Source organism: Quercus lobata, chromosome 3 (assembly GCF_001633185.2).
Source record: "Quercus lobata isolate SW786 chromosome 3, ValleyOak3.0 Primary Assembly, whole genome shotgun sequence".
In the NCBI taxonomy this organism is placed as follows: domain Eukaryota; kingdom Viridiplantae; phylum Streptophyta; class Magnoliopsida; order Fagales; family Fagaceae; genus Quercus; species Quercus lobata.
The window spans coordinates 47,437,191-47,464,734 of NC_044906.1; the positions used below are offsets into that span (position 1 = coordinate 47,437,191).

At 34.9% G+C, this 27,544-nt stretch overlaps 1 protein-coding gene across 4 annotated transcripts; it reads left to right on the plus strand.

The window, feature by feature from the left end:
• Window positions 1-2,695: 2,695 nt before the first annotated feature.
• Window positions 2,696-26,679, plus strand: LOC115981978 (chaperonin 60 subunit beta 4, chloroplastic-like). 4 transcript variants are annotated; one of them, XM_031104439.1, is made up of 15 exons: window positions 2,697-2,971; window positions 3,062-3,187; window positions 4,305-4,442; window positions 4,962-5,057; window positions 5,150-5,392; window positions 5,471-5,705; window positions 6,448-6,617; window positions 6,796-6,873; window positions 6,978-7,049; window positions 7,128-7,232; window positions 7,434-7,526; window positions 7,650-7,742; window positions 8,204-8,327; window positions 25,360-25,566; window positions 26,609-26,671. In XM_031104439.1, the coding sequence occupies exons 1-14, from the start codon at window positions 2,822-2,824 to the stop codon at window positions 25,392-25,394; spliced, it is 1,758 nt and encodes a 585-aa protein (XP_030960299.1). In that variant the 5' UTR covers window positions 2,697-2,821; the 3' UTR covers window positions 25,395-25,566; window positions 26,609-26,671. The 4 variants fall into 4 exon arrangements, with proteins under 4 accessions (XP_030960302.1, XP_030960303.1, XP_030960299.1 ...); XM_031104442.1 differs by lacking the exon at window positions 7,434-7,526 and having other exon boundaries at window positions 2,696-2,971; window positions 26,609-26,679; XM_031104440.1 differs by lacking the exons at window positions 25,360-25,566; window positions 26,609-26,671 and adding an exon at window positions 8,423-8,817 and having other exon boundaries at window positions 2,698-2,971.
• The last annotated feature ends 865 nt before the right edge of the window (window positions 26,680-27,544 follow it).

The window sequence follows — 27,544 nt, forward strand, 5'->3', positions numbered from 1 at the left end:
ACTTAACTATAGATAATAGAGTAGTTGTTCTTTTTTTTCTTTTTCTTTTTTTCCGAGAAACAGTAGTTGTTCTTTAATGCTTTAGAAAAAGCTTTTTTTTGGAATAATTAGGTATTTCATAATTGTAATTAATTATATATACTGTTGAGAATATTGTAACTAGCCTACTGCCTTGGTAGTTTATTTCCTTACAGTATGCTCTTCTTATCTGTTGTTGCCATACTTGCTGTGTGATTATGATTTATTTGCTAGAATTTGTTACTTGCTGTGTGAAATTGTAAGGTTGAATTTAATCAACGATGTTATTGGCTTTATTCCGTGCCAAATTTGCTTGTATTTTAGCATTTAGTAACCCTGTATTTAGGTGGGTTTTGTTGTAAGGGTAGTGAGTGAGATAGAGTGTCGAATGCTCAAGAGTGTGCAAGAAAACAGAGACTCACGGTTGGATCTCGTGGGTGACTCGCGGCTGCAAGCTGTCAGATGCAGCACATGTGCCAAGCATGCCAGAAGGTGAACAGTCATGCTAGCTGGAGCACTACAGGACAACTGGCCATACGGTTATCTCACGACTGGATCTCGCGACTCAGTCAAGTCGCGAGGCCAAGCAGCGAGCCAGCCCTGTTTTGAAAAACCTGACGTTTCACATTCCTCTCTCACCCTAGTATATATACCCCTTATACCCACAAAAGAAAGAGAGCTTCCAGAGAGAATTTTGAGAAGGAAACCCTAGAGTAAAACAAGATCGATTCAACTACAATCTATACATTAGAGTCTCTTCAAATTCCTCAACTCTCTTCCTCTCCATTGTCAAACCCTTGAGAGGCATTTTACCAAAACCTTGTTCTCACCATATTCATTACTATGAGAGGGCTGTTTGGTGTTCTAGGAAGCAGTTAGGAAGGAACCAATCTACATTGGTTGATGCTATGGTCTAGTAGCGGAATCCAGGAAGCTAAAAAAGAAAAAGGTTTGGCGCAACCTCGTTGGAGCAAGAAGCTTGGAGGGCTTAGGTGCACTGGGTAGATTAGGCTTGGAGGGTCTATTGCTGTCCATGTATCCCAACTACATTTTCTAGTGGATTGTTTACCGCTTGGAGGGCGGTGGAGAGGTTTTACGTCGAGGGCTTCGGTTTCTTCTTCGATAACACATCGCGTGTTGTCTTTGTGTTTGCATCTTCCTTCCCTTTTTATCTTTGCCTTTTATTATCTGCTGTGGGTTGTGATTTTAATTTGGTTTAGATTGTTTTTCCAATTATATATTATAGCTTTTGTTCATTTTCCGCACACTAGTTGTTTGACATAAAGCTTGAATTGGTTAATTTGTAAATTGGGGGTCTAAACGTTCAAGGGTGTTTTTACACTATTTGAACTTTCAGAAATGGTTGGTAGGTTTAATAGGTTGAGATGGGCTTTCATATGCCTATGACAATTGAGTTTTCTTGATTTGTTTCTGGCTTTTTAAGGTACTGCCTAGGTCTTAACTCCTAAGGCTAAGGCATTTTGAAAATATTTTTTACTTGTATTGTGTGGTTGCTTAACAAGTGGTTAAAAAGTGCTATTATGTGTGTTTTTATTTGTTTGATATTTTGCCCAGGTTTTTACATGCTATTTTGTGTATATTTTGTCATTATTTGTTAATATGTGGGGACTAGGAAATATTAAATTTGGACTAATATGGCTTGGAGGTCCAAAAAATTCAAAGTTATGTAGTGGCTTAATACAAGTTGAACTTGAAGGCCCAATTTGAAATAAATGATGTAAAGAGAGGCCCCTCTAATATATAGATACAAGGTTCAAAAATTTATAAATCTTTATGTCTTGGTAAGCCATTAATTTGGGCCAAAAAAGCCTATAAAAAATAGAATTAAAAAAAATCCATGCAAATCCACAAAAGTGGCCCAATCCGAAGCCTGAACTCGCCTAATCGACGAGTGTGACCTATTCAACCGACGAACCAAACCACCGGATCTGACCCTTATATTCGGTCGAGTACAGGTCAAATTTTTAGTCACCTAACCTAGTCTAGTCGAGTATGAGTTAGGCCTAAACCCAACCTAATCCGACCTGTGGACAGCCTTATTGACGATATGCTGACAAGGCCTTAATGTTCAACATTGCCTTGATGTGGTTTATAGACCAAAAACAAAGCATCTAAGAAATTATGATACGGTGGGGAAGTGCATGGGTTGGGTCGGAGTTGCATTTGAGGTATTTTTCAACCTAACTCAATATTATTAGGTTGAGAAATTGTCAACCCAACCCAACCTATGATGGCTTTAAAAACAAACACAAACATGATGTGTAGGATTCATGTTGGGTTGGATTGGGTTGGGTTGGATCATCTAACCATATTGTTAAGCCCAAAAAAAAGAGAGTTTTCCTTCCATTATTCAAACTTTTATATATTATACATATATTAAACAAAATCTCAAAATTCAAAATAAATCAACTAAACAATCTAAAATCATCTACTTTTTGCCAATCCGGATTTGATACAGCCTAAGCTTCACAAAAAATTCACATCCTAATCAAACACACCAACGAAAAAACAACCCAAAACGACAGGTTGGTTGGGGTCGTCCGAATAGTAGGTTGAACGCACGCCACTACGATTACCTCTTTCATAGACAACCGTAATGTTCTATTAGACTTACATACATGTTGGTCTTGGAATAGCGCCAAAACATGTACTTAGATTTTTTTTTTTTTTTTCGTTAGAACCATCCTCTCTCTCTCTCTCTCTCTCGTAATCTCTTATCCTCCAAACAATTTATCAAGATATTTTTTACTTTAACCAGCACACCAAACTGAACCAGCAGGTCATGGCATCTTCTGCAACCCATATCTCTGTTCTTTATTTCGCCAACCCAATACTGCCCAAAAGACCTTCCTCACCTTCCATGTTAAACCCAAAAGCCATGGCCAAAGAGCTTCACTTTAACCAAGATGGTTCAACCACAAAGAAGCTTCAGGTTACAGTCCATGGCACTAGTTCTTCAACACCCACATTTGTATTTTGCTGGGCTTGATTTGAATGTCTGGTTTGGACTTTGGTGATGCAGGCAGGGGTGGACATGGTGGCTGAACTTGTTGGGGTGACTTTGGGTCCAAAGGGGAGGAATGTGGTATTGCAGAACAAGTACGGACCTCCAAAAATTGTAAATGATGGTGAAACTGTTCTCAAAGAGGTATTGCACACGTACCCATTTGTCCATTACCCTTTTCACATTCTTCTTTATCTTGTCCATTTCATTATTTGGTTACACATTTTAAGTTGACAATTATGGCATAGGTGGCTAGAAATTTAAATTACTATTAGTTCAAATTTTCATACAGAGTTGATTATTAATTATTTGTCTCCCTAGTCCTAGAAGTTTACCATGATTTTAATTTGTAAGACTTGTAGTTTTGGTTTGAGATAATGCATTTAAGTTAAGTACCATTGAAGCCATGTTTCAAATGCTTGTACAATTGCGGGAGCCAAGGTTTCAGCATGAGAAATGGTTCCCCGCTTATATATTATCCAGACCTGAAACAGTTAAGTGATAGTAAGATAAAAATCAATTGGCTGCAGTATATAGAACAACTATTACTATTTTTTGTGTATATCATATATGCAAGTACGATTGTACTTTGTAAGCAAGAACAACATATAAGAGGAAAAGCAGATGTCTTTCATGGTGAGGTGCAAGTGTGCAGTAAGAGAGAAGTGACTTATACCAGGACATATGCGTCTTTTATATCTTTATCACAATTTGCTGGGGATTTTCTTCATCTTTCATTATCTACTTGCCTCGTTGCAACAACATTTTTTAATTTTATTTGATACCTTTTTATCTCTTACATTATGCATGCATATCAAATTGACAATTTCATTTTGAGCTTATTTTGTATATATAAATATGTGAGTTGACTTTCAAGTTTTTTTGCTTAAGGTAGTGTTCTTGAATATATATCATCATTACTTATCCAAAAAAAAAAAGCTTATAGCATTTCATCTATATCAAAAATGGCATTATGGCCATAATTTAATATACAATTTTATTTTTTAAGTGTTTGTCAAAGACTTTAAAAGAAATCTCTATAGAAAGTAACTTCATTTCATTCCCTCATCCGCCTTAATTCTTGCTATTGTTTTACTTCAAATCATTTTTCTCTGACACAATGGTGGAGTAACATCAGTAGCAAAGGGAAAATTCTAATTATTCAAATTACATCATTAACAAAAAGAAAATCTAATATTTAAATCATAACTTTTCTTATCAGGTGCTTTCCCCTTAACTGGTTCTAAATTGTTTTATTTAGATTGAATTGGAGGACCCCTTGGAGAATGTTGGAGTTAAACTGGTGAGACAAGCTGGTGCCAGAACAAATGACCTTGCTGGTGATGGTTCCACTACATCAATCATTCTTGCTCAGGGTCTAATTGCTGAGGGTTTGAAGGTATGAATTGGGTCCTGTACATGAGTAGCCCGTTTATAACTACAACAAAAGAAGTTTTTCTTTTGATGGGTTAAGGACCACTGCATATTCTACCATTGAAATATAATGGAGTGCTTTCTAAACAAGGAAATGCCTGGAAGGCAAGCTTTCTAAAAACACTAGGCAACAAATGGCAGGGCTTTTTAACATTGTGAAAGTGCACTTCTCAATTAGGCGATAGATTATTTGTGAGTTAAGAAGACAACTAGTTTTGAGCAGGTTCTACACCAATAAGGCCTTACCATCTAGGTTAGGTTGTGTCATAAAAAATTATACAGAAGGCAGGGCTTGTCAATTGCCTCATGAAATTGCTTATATGGAGTTAATATCTCCTACAGCTTTCTCTATATTAAAGGCACTTCTTTTGACAACACACACGCACACACACATATATATATAAAGGTACCTCCACTCTGAATGGATTAGGAAGTTATGTCAAGCTCAGTCAATATTTTGTTTTAATCATTGAACCTTTCCTAGGTTATTGCTGCTGGTATGAATCCTGTCCAAATTGCTTGTGGGATTGAGAAGACTGCAAAGGCCCTTGTTTCTGAACTGAAATTAATGTCCAGAGTGGTAAACAAGATATTTTTCTTATTTTGGTTTCTCCAAGAAGTATTTTCTCATTTTAGCTGAATTAAACTGCAATACATTTCATATGTATGCAGGTTGAAGATAATGAGCTTGCATATGTTGCTGCAGTTAGTGCGGGAAATGATCATGTGGTGGGAAACATGATAGCTGATGCTCTTCATCAAGTGGGGAAGAAGGGTGTAGTGACAATTGAAAAAGGAAAAAGTACCGAGAACAGTCTACAAATTGTAGAAGGAATGCAATTTGATCGTGGATATTTGTCTCCTTACTTTGTAACTGATCGACAAAAGATGACAGTGGAGTTCCACAATTGCAAGGTAGGAATTGTACAATTTACATAGTCTGGCATGTTCTCCCATGAAGTGATTAGAACGTGTGAAATTTTTTGTTTGCAGTTACTTTTGGTAGACAAAAAAATCACAAACCCAAAGGAGATATTTAAAATATTGGACAGTGCAGTTAAAGAGAAGTATCCAATTGTGATAGTTGCAGAGGGCATTGAGCAGGAAGCTCTGGCTGCAGTAATTAGAAATAAACTCAGGGGTGTGCTGAAGGCAGCTGCTATTAAGGCTCCTGCCTTTGGTGAGCGCAAGAGCCACTACTTAGATGACATCGCCATCTTGACTGGAGGTAGCGGATTAAACACCAGAACTTAGATATTATAGCATCGATTTTGATAGTGCTTATATGTCAATTACAACAGCTACAAACATATATTTCCTTTCATTGGATGAGGAAAAAGAAAGAAGCAACTTTAACTTTATTGGGTATTCCAGTAACCCAAATTCTATGCCCATGCACTTAGGGTTGTTGAAACACCAAATATGAACATGCTGTTTTCAGTAGCTTTTTGAGGTGAACAATAAAAACACATCCTTTGGGCTATATCTCAGTGATAATAACAGTAACAAAGAGTAGTATTAGTAGCAACAGTAACACCACTACTACTAGTACTACTAACAGACAACACACTGAATCAATCTAGGTCTGCAATTGATTGTTGTTTGATATTCTAAGATCCTTTATATAAAACTAAATAAATACAATTTCATTTAAATTTAAATATTAAAATTTCGTTTCTTATGTTTCTCCTTAGCCCATCTTGAATATATTTACATAGTGGATCCCTTGCCCAGAAAAATGGGGGGATGGTTGTAGGTCAAGGCAAAGTTAGCCACATCTCATAAGCACAAATTCTTTTGAAAAATGGATATAAGGTTAAATGGGATTTAGTGATAGGAAATTCATGTAACCAAACTCACATAGTTTGTGTTAATACTTAATTAGTTGAGTTGTTCTTTCATCCCTTTCACATTTTGCCTTTTACAGTTCTTCATGCTCTTGCATTCTTGGATCTTGATAATTTTTGCAGGTACAGTAATCAGAGATGAGATAGGTTTGACCCTCGAGAAGGCTGGCAAGGAGGTGTTGGGCTGTGCTACCAAGGTTTTGATAACCAAGGATTCTACGTTACTAGTCACAGATGGGAGCACTTTTGAAGCAGTTGAAAAGCGGGTTTCTCAAATCCGGGGGCTTGTTGAGGTGCAACTAACATCTCTAGCTGCATTGGTGTATTGTCTGCTTCGAAGTTCCATATTTAATGTTAATTGCAAGAGTAAATAGGCACGCTTTAACACTAGTGCACTGCTGAGTTGTAGAAAGAATTGATGTATTGTTAGCATTCCCAAGAATACCAATGGGATGGTTTCTTGTTTTGCAGAATACTGAAGAAAATTTTCAAAAGAAGATACTGAATGAAAGAATAGCTAGGTTATCAGGGGGAATTGCCATTCTTCAGGTAATCAAAGTTATGTTTACAGCCCGCATCTTGCCAATCTGGGAGTCTGGAGGCTGTAGCTCACTGTCAAACTGACAGACTGAGTTTTATCAATTTAATCCTAGGTAGGAGCGCAAACACAAGTTGAATTGAAGGATAAGCAACTCAGGATTGAAGATGCTTTGAATGCAACCAAGGTAGCAAATCTCTTTTTTATCTCATTAGAAGCTGGTTTGTGAATCAGTAAAGTAACCTACTAACTTGGAATATTACAGTCAGCAATTGAGGAAGGTGTTGTAGTTGGTGGGGGATGTTGCCTTTTGAGGCTATCTACAAAGGTAGATGGCATCAAACAACTCTTGGACAATGAAGAACAGAAGGTACGTCTCCGTCATTTCCTTCCAGATTACATATCACAATCAGTGGCCTTAATATTTGAAGTCCACATAAGTTCATTTCCGAATTTCTAAATCAAGTGTATGTCATATATTACATATCCACATGGTGTTGTAGTGATGCAATTAGTTTCCTTTGACTGTACATAAAAAGATTGTGAAGTTAGAAATAGAAGTGCTTTGCAGATTGGAGCTGAGATCTTCCGAAGAGCTTTGCATTATCCTGCAAGACTGATTGCCAAAAATGCAGGTGTAAATGGCAATGTGGTTATAGAAAAGGTCTCTGCACAATAAGCCTTATTTTCTTTTTTAAGTAAATTGAGATTAAAAAAAAAAAACCAAATTATGCTGTTTGTTATAGATATACAATCCATAAACTGTCCTGTTAAATAATGTTTGCAGGTTCTTTCTAATGATAATATTAACTATGGATACAACGCTGCAAGAGACTGTTATGAGGATTTGATGAAGGCAGGAATTATGGATCCATCAAAGGTATCATCAACTGAATGGTTTTATCACTAATGAGCTCTAGCTCAGATGGCACCTCCTCTCCCTATAAGAAAGGGTGGAGGGTAAGGTTGTAGGTTCAAAACACACTAGATGCATGTGTAAACTTACAAATCAAAAATAAAAAGAATGGATATATTAGAAGATGCACATATCACTGGCCTAATTACCTGGACATGTAAGTGTTGGGCATACCATGTGCCAATATATTTCACCCCATGAGAAAGCTACCAGATGATCTGGAGAGATGTTATCTAACTCTCATGCAGAAAACATTACAAATGAATATGTTTCAATGAAATTAGATTAAGATCTCAATCAAGAACATATATAATTAAGGATTTCAGTTTTAACTTCTAAGCCAGAAAATCTAGTCTTTGACCTAACCAAGATGTAGGAGAAGTTATAGCTAATAAAATTATCTCATTGACCAAACATTGGAGCAGGTAGTTAGATGTTGTTTGGAGCATGCAGCATCTGTAGCCAAGAGTTTTCTGACTTCTTCTGCAGTTGTAGTTGACATCAAGGAACTAGAGCCCATCCCAAGGAGACCACCAATGCCAACGTCAGGTGATTTCTGCATTCCCAAAGAAGTTTTAATTTCTTCATCTGTGACATATTGTAGCAAGTTAAGTGACGATATATTTCAATATTTTATCATTCAGGTCTCAGCCCAATGAACTTTTAGTTTGGGGGATGGACTTATACTCCTATCCAGCTCTTAAAATGCTGCGCTCATTCTAGTCCTTTATAAATTTACTCTTTCAATTCCATTCTATTCTTTTATGAACTCTCAAACAAAGCCTTATAGGATTTATCAATCATACAAAGGTTACCTAAAAATCCCAATTTACCGATACAATGGTGCTAATGTTCAATTCAATTCCTTCATGCTAATTTGCCTCGGGGGCCTAAAGAGGGAATCCAACAAGATAAGGTGGTTGCCTAAGTTAGCTCACTTTGGAAAGGGATATGGTATGGTACTAGTGATGTTGCTTTCCTTGATGGAAGCTAATTTTTTCTGGTAATGACAACAGAACCTCAAAGGATCAAGACAGAATTTACCTTGAAATGCATTACTGGCTAAACATATGATACATTTGGAAAAGCTATAAGCTATTACAATTTTGTAAACCTGGTCTAAATTGTAATGTGTTTCTGGGCTCACCCTGCCTGTCTTGGGAGAAATATCTGAATGTTCAAATAGTGTATAAAACACCTTGAACGTTTAGACCCTCAATTTACAATTTACCAATTCAAGCTTAATATCAAACAATATATGTACGGAAAATGAACATAAGCTTATAACAGAATTGATAAACAATCTAAACCAAATAAAATGACATCCACAGTAGAAATTAAATGGCAAAGATCTTAAGAGAAATGCAAACACAAGGACAACACAACGATGTGTTATCGAAGAAGAAACCGAAACCCTCAACGTAAAACCTCTCTGCCACCGTCCAAATGGTAAATAATCCACTAAAGAATGAAATTAGGATACATAAACAACAGAAGACCCTCCAAGCCTAATCTACCCAGTGTACCTAAGCCCTCTAAGCTTTTTGCTCCAACGAGGTTACGTCGAACCTTTGTTTTCTTTAGCTTACCGGATTCCGCTATAACCTATAGCATCAACCAATATGAATTGGTCCCTTTCTAACTGTTTCCCAAACACCAAATAGCATTCTCACATATATAGGTGTGGTGAGAAAATGTTTTGGCTAATGTACCTCTCAAGGATGTAATAATGGAGAGGGTGAGAGTTGAGGAATTTGAAGAGTCACTATGTAAAGATTGTGGATGAGTCAATCTTATTTTTCTCTAGGGTTTCTCTCTTAAAATTCTCTCTGGAAGCTCTCTATATTTCGTGAGTATAAGGGGTATTTATACTGGAGTGAAAAAGGAATGCGAAGAGTCAGTTTTTACATAACAGAGTGGACTGATGACTTGGCCTCGCGACTTGACTGAGTCGCAAGTCCAAGCTGCGAGCTAACTGAATGGCCAATTTAGACTTTTTATCCTGTAATGCTACAGCTGGCATAACGTTTCAGCTTTTTTGCATGCTTCACTCGTGTGCATCATCTAGCGACTTGCAAGCTACGAGCCATCTACAAGATCCAGCCGCGAGTCCTTATTTCACTGCACAATCTTGAATATTTCTTCACACTCTCACACACTACCCTTACATGAATCTCACCTAAACACAGGATTACTAATTGCTAAATTACAAGCAAATTTGGTACGGAATAAAGCCAATAAGATGGTTAATTAAATTCAACCTTACAAATTCCCTCTTTGGCTATTCCATGACAAAACCCTAAAAAAAACTCTAGATTTAACATGTGAGTTGGGAACAGTTGAACAAAACTTACTCACACCTGACTCTAGAATCTGTGAAACTCTTAAACCATAAGAACAAGCATCTCCTGAAACACAACAACACAATATGATCATTGTATGCAGAAAACTTGTAATGCATACGGAGCAAGTACAATGCGATCAAGTAAAAATGGAATTAAAGAATAAACCATGACTTGACCAAAAACAAACAATCACTATAAATAGTGACCACAATGCTTATTCACACAAGGAATGAACATCTAGACATGCAAGCTAATAAGCTCAATGCAAAGTATCATTTGCATGTCCAACACTCAACCGATACATAAACATTAGGTAAATGCATCAAGGATAAAAATCCAACAAAGGGCACAAGAGTGATGTACTTAAAGAAAATGTAAAACATTAGACAACAAATACTATGCTACAAAGTAAAGGTACAAAATAAACTATTTTAAATAGCTAAGCATTATCATGAACTATGAGCAAAGCAAAAATATAGTTAATATAACACAAAGCTTTTTCTCTCTTTCTCCCCCTATCACGAGTCATAGGAGATGTGATGAACTTGGAACATATATAACCTGAAATACTTGCACAAAACACATTAGACCCTCAAGGTAAAGCAAATAATAAAAGGACAAGTATAATGTAACAAGTAAATTACGAGTAAACAAGATGTGAAACATATGAGCAACTTGATTATACCAAAAATAGTCATATAAAAATGACTACAATGATCACATAGCAAAACAAATGATCATCTGAACATGCATTCAATGAAGAACAATAGCATAAGGAAGTAAGCATGTCCAACATATAAACACGATGCAATGAGAACAACAAAGCATAGATACTAAACATAACTCAAAGCATAAAAAAGCAAACAAGAAAACAAATATAAAGAAAAGCAAACAAAACAGAGTTTTCATATTAACACAATGTCTTCTTCCCCTTGGTATATGCATCTTCCCTATGGAATATCTCTCCCCCTACACATGTGCACGAGAAATAGAATTTCTCTTCTAAGGATGTGCACAAGAGTCATATAGAAATGACAAAACTCTCCAGTATACTACTCTAGAGTATACTCTCCCTTTTTTTGACACGAATAGACAAATGGGTCAAAGAGAAAAGAGGGCAAGAGATGAAGGTATGAACAAGGAGAATGATGCATGAGGGGTGTAAGATGAATGAGAAATGAAACTCAAACAAAAGATAAAAACAAAATGCTACAAAGTATAAGGTAAATATGACATGCTAGGATGAAGAAACAAGGTATAGACCAATGCATAACAAGAGTAGCTAAGGTGTGTACAAGAGGTGGCGATATGCAATGCATGATTAATGCATGGAAAATGCATTTGTGGAGCAAGGTGTGTTAAATACACAACCAATGAACCAAACATGTTCCTAATGAGGAAACATGAGAAATCCCAAAGTTTGATACTCATCAAAGTCCAAATAAGTGAGAAAATGCCTAAGAGGCATTTTATCAAACACCTAGTGTGCACACTATGAACAACAATATAAAACAATGCATGAATATCATGAAAACCACCCTTAATACATGTTCTTTTTGTCATAAAGGGCCAACATCCAATGCAAATCAATAAAAGAAACCAATCCCAAGAAAAAATTTGACAAAAATTAAGTTTTCCCAACTTCTATGATGAAAATCCCAACCAATAGCACAAAACTCTCCAAAACATAATCTAAGGATCAAAATCAATGAAAAAAGTTTATAATTACCTTAGAGATGTTAATGAAATGAAAAACCATTCAAATTGATTAGGTTTTGATGTAAAAATATTGAAAGAGAGGTTTAAAAGAGGATGGGAGAGGTTTAAAACAATTTTCCCACAAAAAAACTCTTTAAAAAGCTATTTCTGGGCGTTTTGCGACTAGAGGAGTCGCAAAAATTTTCGCGAGCCATGATTGAGTCGCGAGTGAGTCACGAAAACTCTTGGATGAACTCGCGACTGGGGTTTCATGATTGGCGAGTCGTGAAAAATTCTGGCACCTGTTTTTCAGCACAGAACATGTTTAAACTATGAAAAATAATGTAAGCACAAAACATGAACACAAAGAGTGATAAAAATCACTTCCAAATACATATAAAAAGATCAAAAATCATTTTGGATTGATCCATATATAGATGAGCACACACACATCATATTTAAACAAGTACAATCGAACAAATGAATAAGGCATTCATTGAACATTAGGCATGTGTGTTGTATGTGTGTATCAAATATGAAATAGTCTTTAGTCTAGAGTGAAGTTTCAATGATCAATTCAATCAAGTCATACACAACTAGTACTAAGTCAAGTGGTCTATCTCAATTATAGAAATGAACATATATGACCTCCCACAATAAAATAATTACATATCTTTGAAGCTTTTCATTTGGCTTCTTTACAATTCATATCATTTGATCTTTTTGAATCAATACATCTCATTTTAGAGATCGATGCCTGAAATTTTTTATATTTCAATTTGATGAACAAGCCTTTGACTTTTTGGGGCATCATACATTTTCATAAAAGTCGCTTTCCTTTTTTCCTAATAGAATACTAGTATGTACGACGGTTTTTGCAGCTCATTATCTCTTTTCATTTGGAGATTTACATTTATTGAGCTCTTTAAGCAAAAACAATAAAAGAGTGAGACGATATATAGACACAAGTCTACGCATGTGTCAAAACCAACAAGACTATTAACTAATCATTCATGACAAGCTTGAAGATCGATTTACAACAATCACATATAGATGTCATGATTTTTCCCACAAAGATAGATGTGCATACATAACAAGCTAAGTTTATAAATACACCAAGCCATTTGTACAAAGGTACTAGGCTAAACTTACATGTGATATGTGCTCAAACATATACGATTAAACTTTTTGAAATTTTCACTTTTTATGTGGTTTTGGATTTTTACTCACACAAAACTAAAACATAAAAGTAAGACCAAAACAAAAGCAATGCATACAAAGAAAAGCAAGATGCACAAAATGTATGAAGATATGACATCCAATGCATGAAGGATCTTACAAAGATCGAAAAAATTAGATCAATGACCAAAAGAGCAAAAGCTCAACCATAGGAACCCTTCCTCATCCAAACGGAACGATTGTTTGGAATGACTGTTTCATGAGAATTGAGACGGGGATTGAAAGAATGAGAACCGGAGATGCACATAGTCAAGGAGTTAAGAGCATTAAACATTTTCTTTAACAACGTGCTATCTTCACTCAAAACTGGTTTACCCTTTTTAGCATACCTTCCAAGAAGCTCAAGTTTCTCTTTTCTTTTGATTCTTTTAAGAGCATGAAACTTAGAGTAATAAGGTCTTAGATGACTAAAAGCATCACAATGGTGACAAACAATGTGTTTAGGTCCACTAAGCTTTTTGGGAAGGGATCTAGCCATATGATTTTGTTCTCTCTTCCACTTACGACATTAAGGTCTTATATGACCAATCACACCACAATGATAGCAAGTTGGAACAAATTTAGATCCATCTAAAACCTTAATTTAAAATCTAAACGGATGCTTTGACTTAATAGCCTTTCTCTCTACCTTTTGATTTCTTCTATGTGGAGGAATGTACACCGATTTGTCCCTTGAGGTAGAACATACAATGGATATAAAATCGGATACCACAACATAATTGCAACATATATTTTCATCCTTTTTAGTAATAGGTTCAGCAATCAAACACTTGGCATGCATTTTTAGAGAATTATTCTCACATTTTAGCTTATCAACAAGTTTGTTAGACAAAACAAGTTTAGCATCCAAGTCCATATTTAAACATTCAAACTCTTTCAGCTTTTTAAGAGAATTTCAGCAAATGTCTTATATTTCTCAACCAATTTGTTGGATTCATTGAGCTTAGCAATCAAATCATTCTTTTGACAAAATAACTTGCTCAAATATTTATGAAACTTCTTTAGCCTTTTTCTTGAAAAATTTGATGTTAGGAATATCAACAACATCCAAAGATTCATGTAACATAGCATCACAATCATGAGGATCATCACTCATAGAGACATTTTCACAAACATGTAGCATGTTACATTTATTAACATCCAAAACATCTATAGAAGCATACAAAGTATTATCAATGGCAAAACACATAAAGGGTCAAGGATCACACTTAGGCATTTAAACCACAACAAGTGTACCCGCTCTGATACCAATTGAATGTTCAAATAGTGTATAAACACCTTGAACGTTTAGACCTCCAATTTACAATTTACCAATTCAAGCTTAATATCAAACAATATATGTGCGAAAAATGAACATAAGCTTATAACAGAATTGATAAACAATCTAAATCAAATAAAATCACATCCACAGTAAAAATTAAATGATAAAGATTAAGGGAAGAGAGATGCAAATACAAGGACAACACAACGATGTGTTATCAAAAAGGAAACCGAAGCCCTCGGCATAAAACCTCTCCGCCGCCCTTCAAGTGGTAAATAATCCACTAAAGAATGAAGTTGGGATACATGAACAGCAGAAGACCCTCCAAATCTAATCTACCTAGTGTACCTAAACCCTCCAAGCTTCTTACTCCAACGAAATTACGCCGAACCTTTGTCTTCTTTAACTTACCGGATTCCGCTATAACCCATAGCAACAACCAATATGAATTGGTCCCTTCCTAACTGCTTCCCAAGCACCAAATAGTCTTCTCACAGATATGGGTATGGTAAAAAAATGTTTTGGCTAATGTACCTCTCAAGAATGTAATAATGGAGAAGGTGAGAGTTGAAGAATTTGAAGAGTCACTATGTAAAGATTGTGGATGAGTCAATCTTGTTTTTCTCTAGGGTTTGTCTCTCAAAATTCTCTCTGAAAGCTCCCTATATTTCATGGGTATAAAGAGTATTTATACTGGAGTGAGAAGGAATGCAAAGAGTTAGTTTTTCCATAACAGGGTGGACTAGCGACTTGGCCTCGCGAGTTGTCTAAGTCGCGAGTCCAAGCCGCAAGCTAACTAAATGGCCAGTCTGGAATTTTTGTCTTGTAGTGCTACAACTGGCATAACGGTTCAGCTTCTCTGCATACTTCACTTGTGTGCATCATCTGGCGGCTTGCAAACTGCGAGCCACCCGCGAGATCCAGTCGCGAGTCCCTGCTTCACTGCACAGTCTTGAGCATTTTTTCACACTCTCTCACACACTACCCTTACATGAATCCCACCTAAACACAGGGTTACTAATTGTTAAATTACAAGCAAATTTGGCATGGAATAAAACCAATAAGATGGTTGATTAAATTCAACCTTACAATATCAATTCACAATATAGCCTTTTTTTTGCTTTGGAGTAAAAGAAACTTAGGAATTTTCAATTTAAAATTTTAGAGGTTGTAAAATTATTCAAAACGAACCAATATTCCTTACAAAATTTTCTTATCATTTGCGTTTGTGGATCCCATACATTTGGTAGGCAATAAACTTACTCCTGATGAAAATAAGGTTGTGAATAGTAAGAAGTGATCGTATTTGGATTGGGAGCAAAGCTATCCTTTGGTAAAGGAAAGGATATAAGGTATAAAGAAAATGCACAGGATAAAATGAAATTACTCTTGTCTTGACTAGGGGAGATGGTGCTATTTCTCACCTTTAACTCGAGAGACAATGTTTTTCATAATTATTAATAACGATTGACATGATCTGTTGGGATTAGTTCATAATAAAATTAATATAAGTGTTGAATTCAGATAAATATTGTCAAGAATTGTGAAAAAGTAGTGAAAAATATTGTCTCCATCCTTGTTAATTTCTCACTCATTCTTAGTGACATGTATCCTACAAGTTAGAGATAATAACCACCATCAAGTGGGAACCTGGGAGGGATAGCCTCACCACAATTGTTGAATTAATTGGGTTCATTATCCACAATACTGAGTTTTTAGAAAGATGTCAACATGTTGTCATGTAATTGTAATGTAGTGCATTCTTTGATTTTTATTTATTTATTTAGGCTTGAATCTCAAGGAAGAAAAAGTCTATATTTATATCAAAATATTAGTTTATTGAAATAATCAATAGAGTAAATGCATATATTAATTATCTATAATTTTGTATTAATTATTTATATATAAAAAATTTATATGATTATTTTTTTATAATGATATGCCAAGAATGTATTGACTCCTTATGATAAATTAACCAATTAATTAGTCAAGTGAATTAATTAAGTTAATTAACATGCAATATGCATGGTAGTATAAACAAATCACCAACTAAGTTAATATGCAGTAAAAAATAAAGTTGACACGGTGATTTGTTTACGAATTGGGAAAACCTCAAAGACAAAAACCTCACCGGGTGATTTTAAGATCACCACTCCCGAGAATCTACTATTATCACAACAAGCAGTTACAAGTAAAGGAATCCCAATACCTTATACCAACCTACAGTTAAACCCTTATCTCAATACCCAATTGGACTTGTTCTGTAATGACAATCTCTCTTTTTCAATGCATGGCTCTCAGTACATGACTAACCAATTAATGCATGAATCCAAATACGTGACTAACCACCAACTTGAGAAGGATATTGGCTGCAAAATTCTTTAATTCATGAACACGATAAAGTTCACGAAACTCCTTGGATACAAAACCCTATGGCGTAGCAGCTTCTTGAAGAGGAAGGTGAACTAGGGCAAATTGTCTCTAGTCACAATATGCTTATGAATAACCTTTGTATCAAGTTGCACTTACTTGCATCATATGTGACAGCCCTTAAAATAATCATTATATATGTTTAGGGTTATGAGAAAAAAAAGCCTAAACATGCATACACGGATTGAAGTGAAATCAAATCTGAAAATCTGATTTTCTTAAATCTTGATAGATAGGATATCTATCGAGCAGCTGTCGAGCATCGAGCAAAAGCTGTCTTTTAAACCTCGATAGATGCTATCTGTCGAGCTTTAAAATCCGACACTTCTTCACTTGATTCTTGGACAGATTTACATGGTTTTAACACTTGGACTTGAAATCTTGTGCCTTGAAGTATTAAACACATCCTAGATCTACCCAATTACAAGTAAAGTGTGTTTTGTCAAAGGATTAGCCAATTTTACATTGACATATGTTCCTAACATGATTCACATATGTCCTAACAATCTCCTCCTTTAACAATCCGTGACAAAACCATAACAAACAAATGAACATATGAGAGAAGTAATAAATCACTCAATTCATATTCACTTGTTGAATACAATAAAATCTATCATAACACAAGCTCTTGAAAAACTTTGCAAGAAGTGAGTTCATAACAAGGAAGACTTTGAGAACCTGTATTTCTGAAATACTTTAAATAAAATGCATCACGGCATCTTAGTGTGAAATAGAAATACCTCATCCAAACGGAACGATTGTTTGGAATGACTGTTTCATGAGAATTGAGACGGGGATTGAAAGAATGAGAACCGGAGATGCACATAGTCAAGGAGTTAAGAGCATTAAACATTTTCTTTAACAACGTGCTATCTTCACTCAAAACTGGTTTACCCTTTTTAGCATACCTTCCAAGAAGCTCAAGTTTCTCTTTTCTTTTGATTCTTTTAAGAGCATGAAACTTAGAGTAATAAGGTCTTAGATGACTAAAAGCATCACAATGGTGACAAACAATGTGTTTAGGTCCACTAAGCTTTTTGGGAAGGGATCTAGCCATATGATTTTGTTCTCTCTTCCACTTACGACATTAAGGTCTTATATGACCAATCACACCACAATGATGGCAAGTTGGAACAAATTTAGATCCATCTAAAACCTTAATTTAAAATCTAAACGGATGCTTTGACTTAATAGCCTTTCTCTCTACCTTTTGATTTCTTCTATGTGGAGGAATGTACACCGATTTGTCCCTTGAGGTAGAACATACAATGGATATAAAATCGGATACCACAATATAATTGCAACATATATTTTCATCCTTTTTAGTAATAGGTTCAGCAATCAAACACTTGGCATGCATTTTTAGAGAATTATTCTCACATTTTAGCTTATCAACAAGTTTGTTAGACAAAACAAGTTTAGCATCCAAGTCCATATTTAAACATTCAAACTCTTTCAGCTTTTTAAGAGAATTTCAGCAAATGTCTTATATTTCTCAACCAATTTGTTGGATTCATTGAGCTTAGCAATCAAATCATTCTTTTGACAAAATAACTTGCTCAAATATTTATGAAACTTCTTTAGCCTTTTTCTTGAAAAATTTGATGTTAGGAATATCAACAACATCCAAAGATTCATGTAACATAGCATCACAATCATGAGGATCATCACTCATAGAGACATTTTCACAAACATGTAGCATGTTACATTTATTAACATCCAAAACATCTATAGAAGCATACAAAGTATTATCAATGGCAAAACACATAAAGGGTCAAGGATCACACTTAGGCATTTAAACCACAACAAGTGTACCCGCTCTGATACCAATTGAATGTTCAAATAGTGTATAAACACCTTGAACGTTTAGACCTCCAATTTACAATTTACCAATTCAAGCTTAATATCAAACAATATATGTGCGAAAAATGAACATAAGCTTATAACAGAATTGATAAACAATCTAAATCAAATAAAATCACATCCACAGTAAAAATTAAATGATAAAGATTAAGGGAAGAGAGATGCAAATACAAGGACAACACAACGATGTGTTATCAAAAAGGAAACCGAAGCCCTCGGCATAAAACCTCTCCGCCGCCCTTCAAGTGGTAAATAATCCACTAAAGAATGAAGTTGGGATACATGAACAGCAGAAGACCCTCCAAATCTAATCTACCTAGTGTACCTAAACCCTCCAAGCTTCTTACTCCAACGAAATTACGCCGAACCTTTGTCTTCTTTAACTTACCGGATTCCGCTATAACCCATAGCAACAACCAATATGAATTGGTCCCTTCCTAACTGCTTCCCAAGCACCAAATAGTCTTCTCACAGATATGGGTATGGTAAAAAAATGTTTTGGCTAATGTACCTCTCAAGAATGTAATAATGGAGAAGGTGAGAGTTGAAGAATTTGAAGAGTCACTATGTAAAGATTGTGGATGAGTCAATCTTGTTTTTCTCTAGGGTTTGTCTCTCAAAATTCTCTCTGAAAGCTCCCTATATTTCATGGGTATAAAGGGTATTTATACTGGAGTGAGAAGGAATGCAAAGAGTTAGTTTTTCCATAACAGGGTGGACTAGCGACTTGGCCTCGCGACTTGTCTAAGTCGCGAGTCCAAGCCGCGAGCTAACTAAATGGCCAGTCTGGAATTTTTGTCTTGTAGTGCTACAACTGGCATAACGGTTCAGTTTCTCTACATACTTCACTTGTGTGCATCATCTGGCGGCTTGCAAACTGCGAGCCACCCGCGAGATCCAGTCGCGAGTCCCTGCTTCACTGCACAGTCTTGAGCATTTTTTCACACTCTCTCACACACTACCCTTACATGAATCCCACCTAAACACAGGGTTACTAATTGTTAAATTACAAGCAAATTTGGCATGGAATAAAACCAATAAGATAGTTGATTAAATTCAACCTTACAATATCAATTCACAATATAGCCTTTTTTTTGCTTTGGAGTAAAAGAAACTTAGGAATTATCAATTTAAAATTTTAGAGGTTGTAAAATTATTCAAAACGAACCAATATTCCTTACAAAATTTTCTTATCATTTGCGTTTGTGGATCCCATACATTTGGTAGGCAATAAACTTACTCCTGATGAAAATAAGGTTGTGAATAGTAAGAAATGATCGTATTTGGATTGGGAGCAAAGCTATCCTTTGGTAAAGGAAAGGATATAAGGTATAAAGAAAATGCGCAGGATAAAATGAAATTACTCTTGTCTTGACTAGGGGAGATGGTGCTATTTCTCACCTTTAACTCGAGAGACAATGTTTTTCATAATTATTAATAACGATTGACATGATCTGTTGGGATTAGTTCATAATAAAATTAATATAAGTGTTGAATTCAGATAAATATTGTCAAGAATTGTGAAAAAGTAGTGAAAAATATTGTCTCCATCCTTGTTAATTTCTCACTCATTCTTAGTGACATGTATCCTACAAGTTAGAGATAATAACCACCATCAAGTGGGAACCTGGGAGGGATAGCCTCACCACAATTGTTGAATTAATTGGGTTCATTATCCACAATACTGAGTTTTTAGAAAGATGTCAGCATGTTGTCATGTAATTGTAATGTAGTGCATTCTTTGATTTTTATTTATTTATTTAGGCTTGAATCTCAAGGAAGAAAAAGTCTATATTTATATCAAAATATTAGTTTATTGAAATAATCAATAGAGTAAATGCATATATTAATTATCTATAATTGTGTATTAATTATTTATATATAAAAAATTTATATGATTATTTTTTTATAATGATATGCCAAGAATGTATTGACTCCTTATGATAAATTAACCAATTAATTAGCCAAGTGAATTAATTAAGTTAATTAACATGCAATATGCATGGTAGTATAAACAAATCACCAACTAAGTTAATATGCAGTAAAAAATAAAGTTGACACGGTGATTTGTTTACGAATTGGGAAAACCTCAAAGACAAAAACCTCACCGGGTGATTTTAAGATCACCACTCCCGAGAATCTACTATTATCACAACAAGCAGTTACAAGTAAAGGAATCCCAATACCTTATACCAACCTACAGTTGAACCCTTATCCCAATACCCAATTGGACTTGTTCTGTAATAACAATCTCTCTTTTTCAATGCATGGCTCTCAGTACATGACTAACCAATTAATGCATGAATCCAAATACGTGACTAACCACCAACTTGAGAAGGATATTGGCTGCAAAATTCTTTAATTCATGAACACGATAAAGTTCACGAAGCTCCTTGGATACAAAACCCTATGGCGTAGCAGCTTCTTGAAGAGGAAGGTGAACTAGGGCAAATTGTCTCTAGTCACAATATGCTTATGAATAACCTTTGCATCAAGTTGCACTTACTTGCATCATATGTGACAGCCCTTAAAATAATCATTATATATGTTTAGGGTTATGAGAAAAAAAAGCCTAAACATGCATACACGGATTGAAGTGAAATCAAATCTGAAAATCTGATTTTCTTAAATCTTGATAGATAGGATATCTATCGAGCAGCTGTCGAGCATCGAGCAAAAGCTGTCTTTTAAACCTTGATAGATGCTATCTGTCGAGCTTTAAAATCCGACACTTCTTCACTTGATTCTTGGACAGATTTACATGGTTTTAACACTTGGACTTGAAATCTTGTGCCTTGAAGTATTAAACACATCTTAGATCTACCCAATTACAAGTAAAGTGTGTTTTGTCAAAGAATTAGCCAATTTTACATTGACATATGTTCCTAACATGATTCACATATGTCCTAACAATCTCCTCCTTTAGCAATCCGTGACAAAACCATAACAAACAAATGAACATATGAGAGAAGTAATAAATCACTCAATTCATATTCACTTGTTGAATACAATAAAATCTATCATAACACAAGCTCTTGAAAAACTTTGCAAGAAGTGAGTTCATAACAAGGAAGACTTTGAGAACCTGTATTTCTGAAATACTTTAAATAAAATGCATCACGGCATCTTAGTGTGAAATAGAAATAAAAGATTGCATACAATATATAAGAAACATGTGCATTAAAAAAAAAAAAAAAAAAAAAAAAAAAAAAAAAAAAAAAAACACACACACACACACACACACACACACATAAAGAGATAGGTGAAACTGTAATAAAAACCTCAATATATATATATATATATATATATATACATAAAAAATGAGTACAAGGTTTGTTATCACAATGTAAGAACAATGTATCTAAAAAGTAAAGAAAAGAAAAGAAACAAAAAGTCCTCACTACATCCCTCATAAAAAGAAAACACACTCCCCCTAACAAAAATATCTATCTCCTATACAAACTCTCCCCTTAAGAATATGACTACTCTTTGTAAGGTTGAATTTAATCAACCATCTTGTTGGTTTTATTCCGTGCCAAATTTACTTATAATTCAGAATTTAGAAACCCTGTATTTAGGTAGGAATCATGTAAGGGTAATGTGTGAGAGAGTGTGAAGAAAAAGCTCAAGAGTGTGCTCTGAACAAGGCCTCGTGACTGGCTCGCAGCTGGCAAGTCGCCAAAACTGACACACGTGTGAAGCATGCAGAGAAGCTGAAGAGTCACGCCAGCTAGAGTACTACAGGACAAAACTTCCAATCTGACCAAGGAGTTAGCTCTCGACTTAAACTCGCGACTCAGTCAAGTCGCAAGGTCAAGTCACCAGACCACTTTGTTTGAGAAAAACTGACCTTTCACATTCCAAACACACACCAGTATAAATACCTCTTATACCCATGTATTGTAGAGAGCTTCCAGAGAGAATTTTGAGAGAGAAACCTTAGAGAAAAACAAGATTGACTCATCCACAATCTTCATCCTTTGGTTTTCCAAATTCCTCTACTCTCACCCTCTCCATTGTTACATCCTTGAGAGGTACGTTTAGCCAAACCCTTTTCTCACCATACCCATATCTGTGAGAGGGTTATTTGGTACTTGGGAAGCAATTAGAAAGGGACCAATTGATATTGGTTGATGCTATGGGTTATAGCGGAATCCGGTAAGCTAGAGAAGACAAAGGTTTGGTGTAACCTCATTGGAACAAGAAGCTTGGAGGGCTTAGGTACACTTGGTAGATTAGGCTTGGAGGGTCTTTTGCTGTTTATGTATCCCAACTTCATTCTCTAGTGGATTATTGACCGCTTGGAGGGTGGTAAAGAGGTTTTAAGCCAAGGACTTCGATTTCCTCTTCGATAACATATCGTTATGTTGTCTTTATATTTGCATCTCTCTTCCCTTAATCTTTTCAAATTAATTTCTACTGTGGTTGTGATTTTATTTGGTTTAGATTGTTTTATCAATTTTGTTTTAACTTATTTTCATATTCCGCACATACATTGTTTGATAATAAGCTTGAATTAGTAAGTTGTAATTTGAGAGTCTAAACGTTCAAGGTGTTTTACACACTATTTGAACATTCAATTGGTATCAAAACGGGTACACTTGTTGGTATGATCCTTGACCCCTTGTGTTATTTGTCATGGATAGTGATTTGTATGCTTCTATGCATGTTTTGTATGTTGATGAATGTAACGTGCCACGTGTTTGTGAAAATGCCTCTATGGGTTATAATCCTCATGATTGTGAAGCTATATTACATGAATCCTTGGATGCTGTTGATATTCCTAACATCCAATTCTTCAAGAAAAATGCTAAGAAGTTTAATAAGGATTTGAGCAAGTTATTTTGTGAAAATGATGATTTGATTGCTAAGCTCAATGAATCCAACAAATTAGTTGAAAGATATAAGAAACTTGCTGAAAATTCTCTTAAAAAGCTAAAAGAGTTTGAATGTTTGAATATAGCATTGGATACTAAACTTGTTTTGTCTAACAAACTTAATGATGAGCTAAAATGTGAAAATGAATCTCTTAAGATGTATGCCAAATGTTTGATTACTGAACCTATTGCTAAAAGGGATGAAAATATTTATTGCAATCATGTTGTGGTACTCGATTTTGTTTTTATTGTGTGTTTTACCTCAAAGGATAAATCGGTGTACATTCCTCCACATAAAAGAAATCAAAAGGTGGAGAGAAAAGCTATTAAGTCAAAGCCTCCGTTTAGGTCTTAACCTAAGGCTTTGAATGGATCTAAGTTTGTTCCAACTTGTCACCATTGTGGTGTGATTGGTTATATAAGACCTCAATGTCATAAGTTGAAAAGAGAACAAAATCATGATGTTAGATCCCTTCCCAAAAAGCCTAGTGGACCTAAACACATTGTTTGTCACCATTGTGGTGATATTGGTCATCTAAGACCTCATTACTCTAAGTTTCACGCTCTTAAAAGAATCAAAAGAAAAGAGAAACTTGAGCTTCATGGAAATTATGCTCAAAAAGGGTAAACCGGATTTCAGTGAAAATAGCATGTTGTTAAAGAAAATATTTAATGCTCTTAACTCCTTATCTATGTGCATCTCCGGTTCTCATTCTTCCAACCCTAGTCTCAATTCTCATGAGAAACTCATTCCAAACAATAGTTCTGTTTGGATGAGGAAGGGTTCCTATGGTTGAACCTTTGTTCTTTTGGTCCTTGATCTAATTCTTTCGATCTTTGTAGGACCCTTCATGCATTAAATGTCATATCTTCATGCATTTTGTGCATCTTGCGCATCTTGCATTTCTTTATATGCATTGTTTTGTTTTGATCTTACTTTTATATTTTAGTTTTGTGTGAATAAAAAATTCAAAACCACATAAAATTGAAAAATTCAAAAAGTTTGATTGTATATGTTTGAGCACATTTCACATGTGAGTTTGACCTAGTACCTTCGTACTAATGGCGTAGTGCATTTACAAGTTTAGCTTATTATGTATGCACATCTATCTTTATGGGAAAAATATTGAAATCTATGTGTGATTGTTATAAATCGATCTTCAAGCTTGTCATGAATGATTGGTCAATAGTTTTGATGGTTTTGATACTTACATAGACTAGTGCCTATATATCTTCCCACACTTTTTATTTTTATTTTTTGTTTAAAGAGCTCAATAAATGTAAATCTCAAAATGAAAAGAGATAATGAGCTCCAAATTTTGACTAGGAAAAAGAGAAAGCGACTTTTTATGAAAATGTATAATTCCCAAAAAGCCAAAGACTTGCTCATCAAATTAAAATATCAAAAATTTCAAGTATCGATCTCAAAATGAGATATATTGATTCAAAATGATTAAATGTTAAGATGTGTATGAAGCCAAATGAAAAGTTTCAAAGTTATGTAATCATTTTATTGTGGGAGATCATATATGTTTATTTCTATAATTAAGATAGACCACTTAACTTAGTACTAGTATTGTTTGACTTGATTGAATTGATCATTGAAACTTCATTCTAGACTAGGGACTATTCCATACTTAATACACACACACAACACACATGCCTAATGTTTAATGAATATCTTATTTGTTTGTTCGATTGTACTTATTTAAATGTGATGTGTGTGTGCTCATTTTTATATGAATCAAACCAAAAAGATTTTTGATCATTTTATATGTATTTGGAAGTGATTTTTATCACTCTTTGTGTTCATGTTTAGTGCTTACTTTGTTTTTCATTGTTTAAACATCTTCTGTGTTGAAAAACAGGTGTCAGAGTTTTTCGCGACTCACGCGACTTGTGAAATTTTCGTGACTCATCTCGCGACTTGCCAGTCAGTCACGCAACGCAAGTTGCGTGTTCATCCAGAAGCTTTTGCGACTCATCTCACGACTCGCGAAAATGTTTGCGACTTACTTTGCGAATTGCTCAGTTACGAAACGCCTAGAAACAGCTTTTTAAAGGGCTTTTCATGGGTAACTTGTTTTAAACCTTTCCCATCCTCTTTTTAACCCCTCTTTCAATATTTTTACATCAAAACCCAATCAATTTAAATGGTTTTTCATTCTATTAACATCTCTAAGGTAATTTTAAACTCTTTTCATTGTTTTGGATTCTTAGATTATGTTTTGAAGAGTTTTGTACTCTTGGTTGGGATTTCTTCATAGTGGCTAGGAAAACTTATTTTTTTGTCAAATTTTTGTATGGGATTGGTTTTTTTGATGATTTGTTTTGGTTGTTGGTTCCTTGTGGCAAAAAGAACATGTATTAATGGTGGATTTCATGTTGTTCATGCATTGTTTTACATTGTTGTTCATAGCGTGCATGCTAGGTGTTTGATAAAATGCCTCTTAAGCATTTTTTCACTTGTTTGGACTCCGATGAGTACCAAACTTTGAGAATTCTCATGTTTCCTCATAAGGAACATGTTTGGTTCATTGGTTGTGTATTTATCACACCTTGCACCACATGTGCATTTTCCATACATTAGTCATGCATTGCATATAGCTACCTCTTGCACACACCTTTTGCTACCCTTGTCATGCATTGGTCTATACCTTGTTCATTCTAGCATGTTATGTTTACCTTATACTTTGTATCAATTTGCTTTGTCTTAAGATTGAGTTTCATTTTCTCATTCATCTCGCACCCCTCATGCATCATTATCATTGTTCGTACTTTCATCTCTTGCCCTCGTCTATACCAAAGAGCTTTTGTCATTTCTTCATGGCTCTTATGCATATCCTTAGGGGGAGAAACTCTATTTCTCATGCACATTTTTGTAGGGGGAGAAATATTCCATAAGGTAGATGCATATACCAAAGGGGAGAAAATATTGTGTTAATAAAAAAACTTTGTTTTGTTTGTTTTTCTTTATGATTGTTTTGGTGTATGATTAAATTGCTCATATATTTTACATCATGTTTACTTGATTGCAATTTACTTGTTACATTATACTTGTCTTTTTATTTCTTACTTTACCTTGAGGGTCTAATGTGTTTTGTGCAAGTGTTTCAGGTTACAAGTATATATGTTCCAAGTTTATCATAGCTCCTATGATTCATGATAGGGGAAGAGATATGATAGGGGGAGAAAGAAAGAAAGAGCTTTGTGTTATATTAACTATGTTTTTTCTTTGCTCATAATTCATAATTATACTAAGCTATTTAAAATATTTTTTTTTGTACCCATACTTTGTAGCTTAGTACTTGTTGTTAAATGTTATGCATTTTCTTTATGTACATCACTCTTGTGCCCTTATTGGATTTTATATCCTTTATGCAATTACTTTGAGTTGTTGTATCGGTTAAGTGTTGAACATGCAAATGATACTTTACATTGAGCTTATTAGCTTGCATGTCCGGATGTTCATTCCTTGTGTGAATGAGCATTGTGGTCACTATTTATAGTGATTGTTCATTTTTTTGGTCAAGTCATGCTTTATTGTTTTATTCTATACTGCTTGATCGCAATGTGCTTGCTCCATATGCATTACAAGTTTTCTGCATACAATGACTATATTGTGTTGTTATTTTTCAGGAGATACTTGTTCTTATAGTTCAAGAGCTTCACAGATTCTAAAGTTAGGTGTGAATGAGTTTTATTCAACTGTTCCCAACTCACATGTTAAGTCTAGAGTTTGTTTTAGGGTTTTGTCACGGAATAGCCAATGGGGGAGATTGTAAGGTTGAATTTAATCAACCATCTTGTTGGTTTTATTCCATGTCAAATTTGCTTGTAATTCAGCATTTAGAAATCCTGTATTTAGGTAGGAATCATGTAAGGGTAATGTGTGAGAAAGTGTGAAGAAAAAGCTCAAGAATGTGCTCTCAATAGGGTCTCGCAACTGGATCTCGCGACTGGCTCACGACTAGCAAGTCGCCAAAGCTGGCACACGTGTGAAGCATGTAGAGGAGCTGAAGAATCACACCAGCTGGAGCACTACAGGACAAA

Excerpts from the sequence above, each read along its gene's own strand:
- LOC115981978 (XM_031104439.1), top strand. The coding sequence starts at position 2,822 with ATGGCATCTTCTGCAACCCATATCTCTGTTCTTTATTTCGCCAACCCA. Across the intron at positions 3,188-4,304 it reads GTGAAACTGTTCTCAAAGAG|ATTGAATTGGAGGACCCCTT; the intron begins GTATTGCACACG and ends TGTTTTATTTAG. Across the intron at positions 7,527-7,649 it reads GCAATGTGGTTATAGAAAAG|GTTCTTTCTAATGATAATAT; the intron begins GTCTCTGCACAA and ends TAATGTTTGCAG.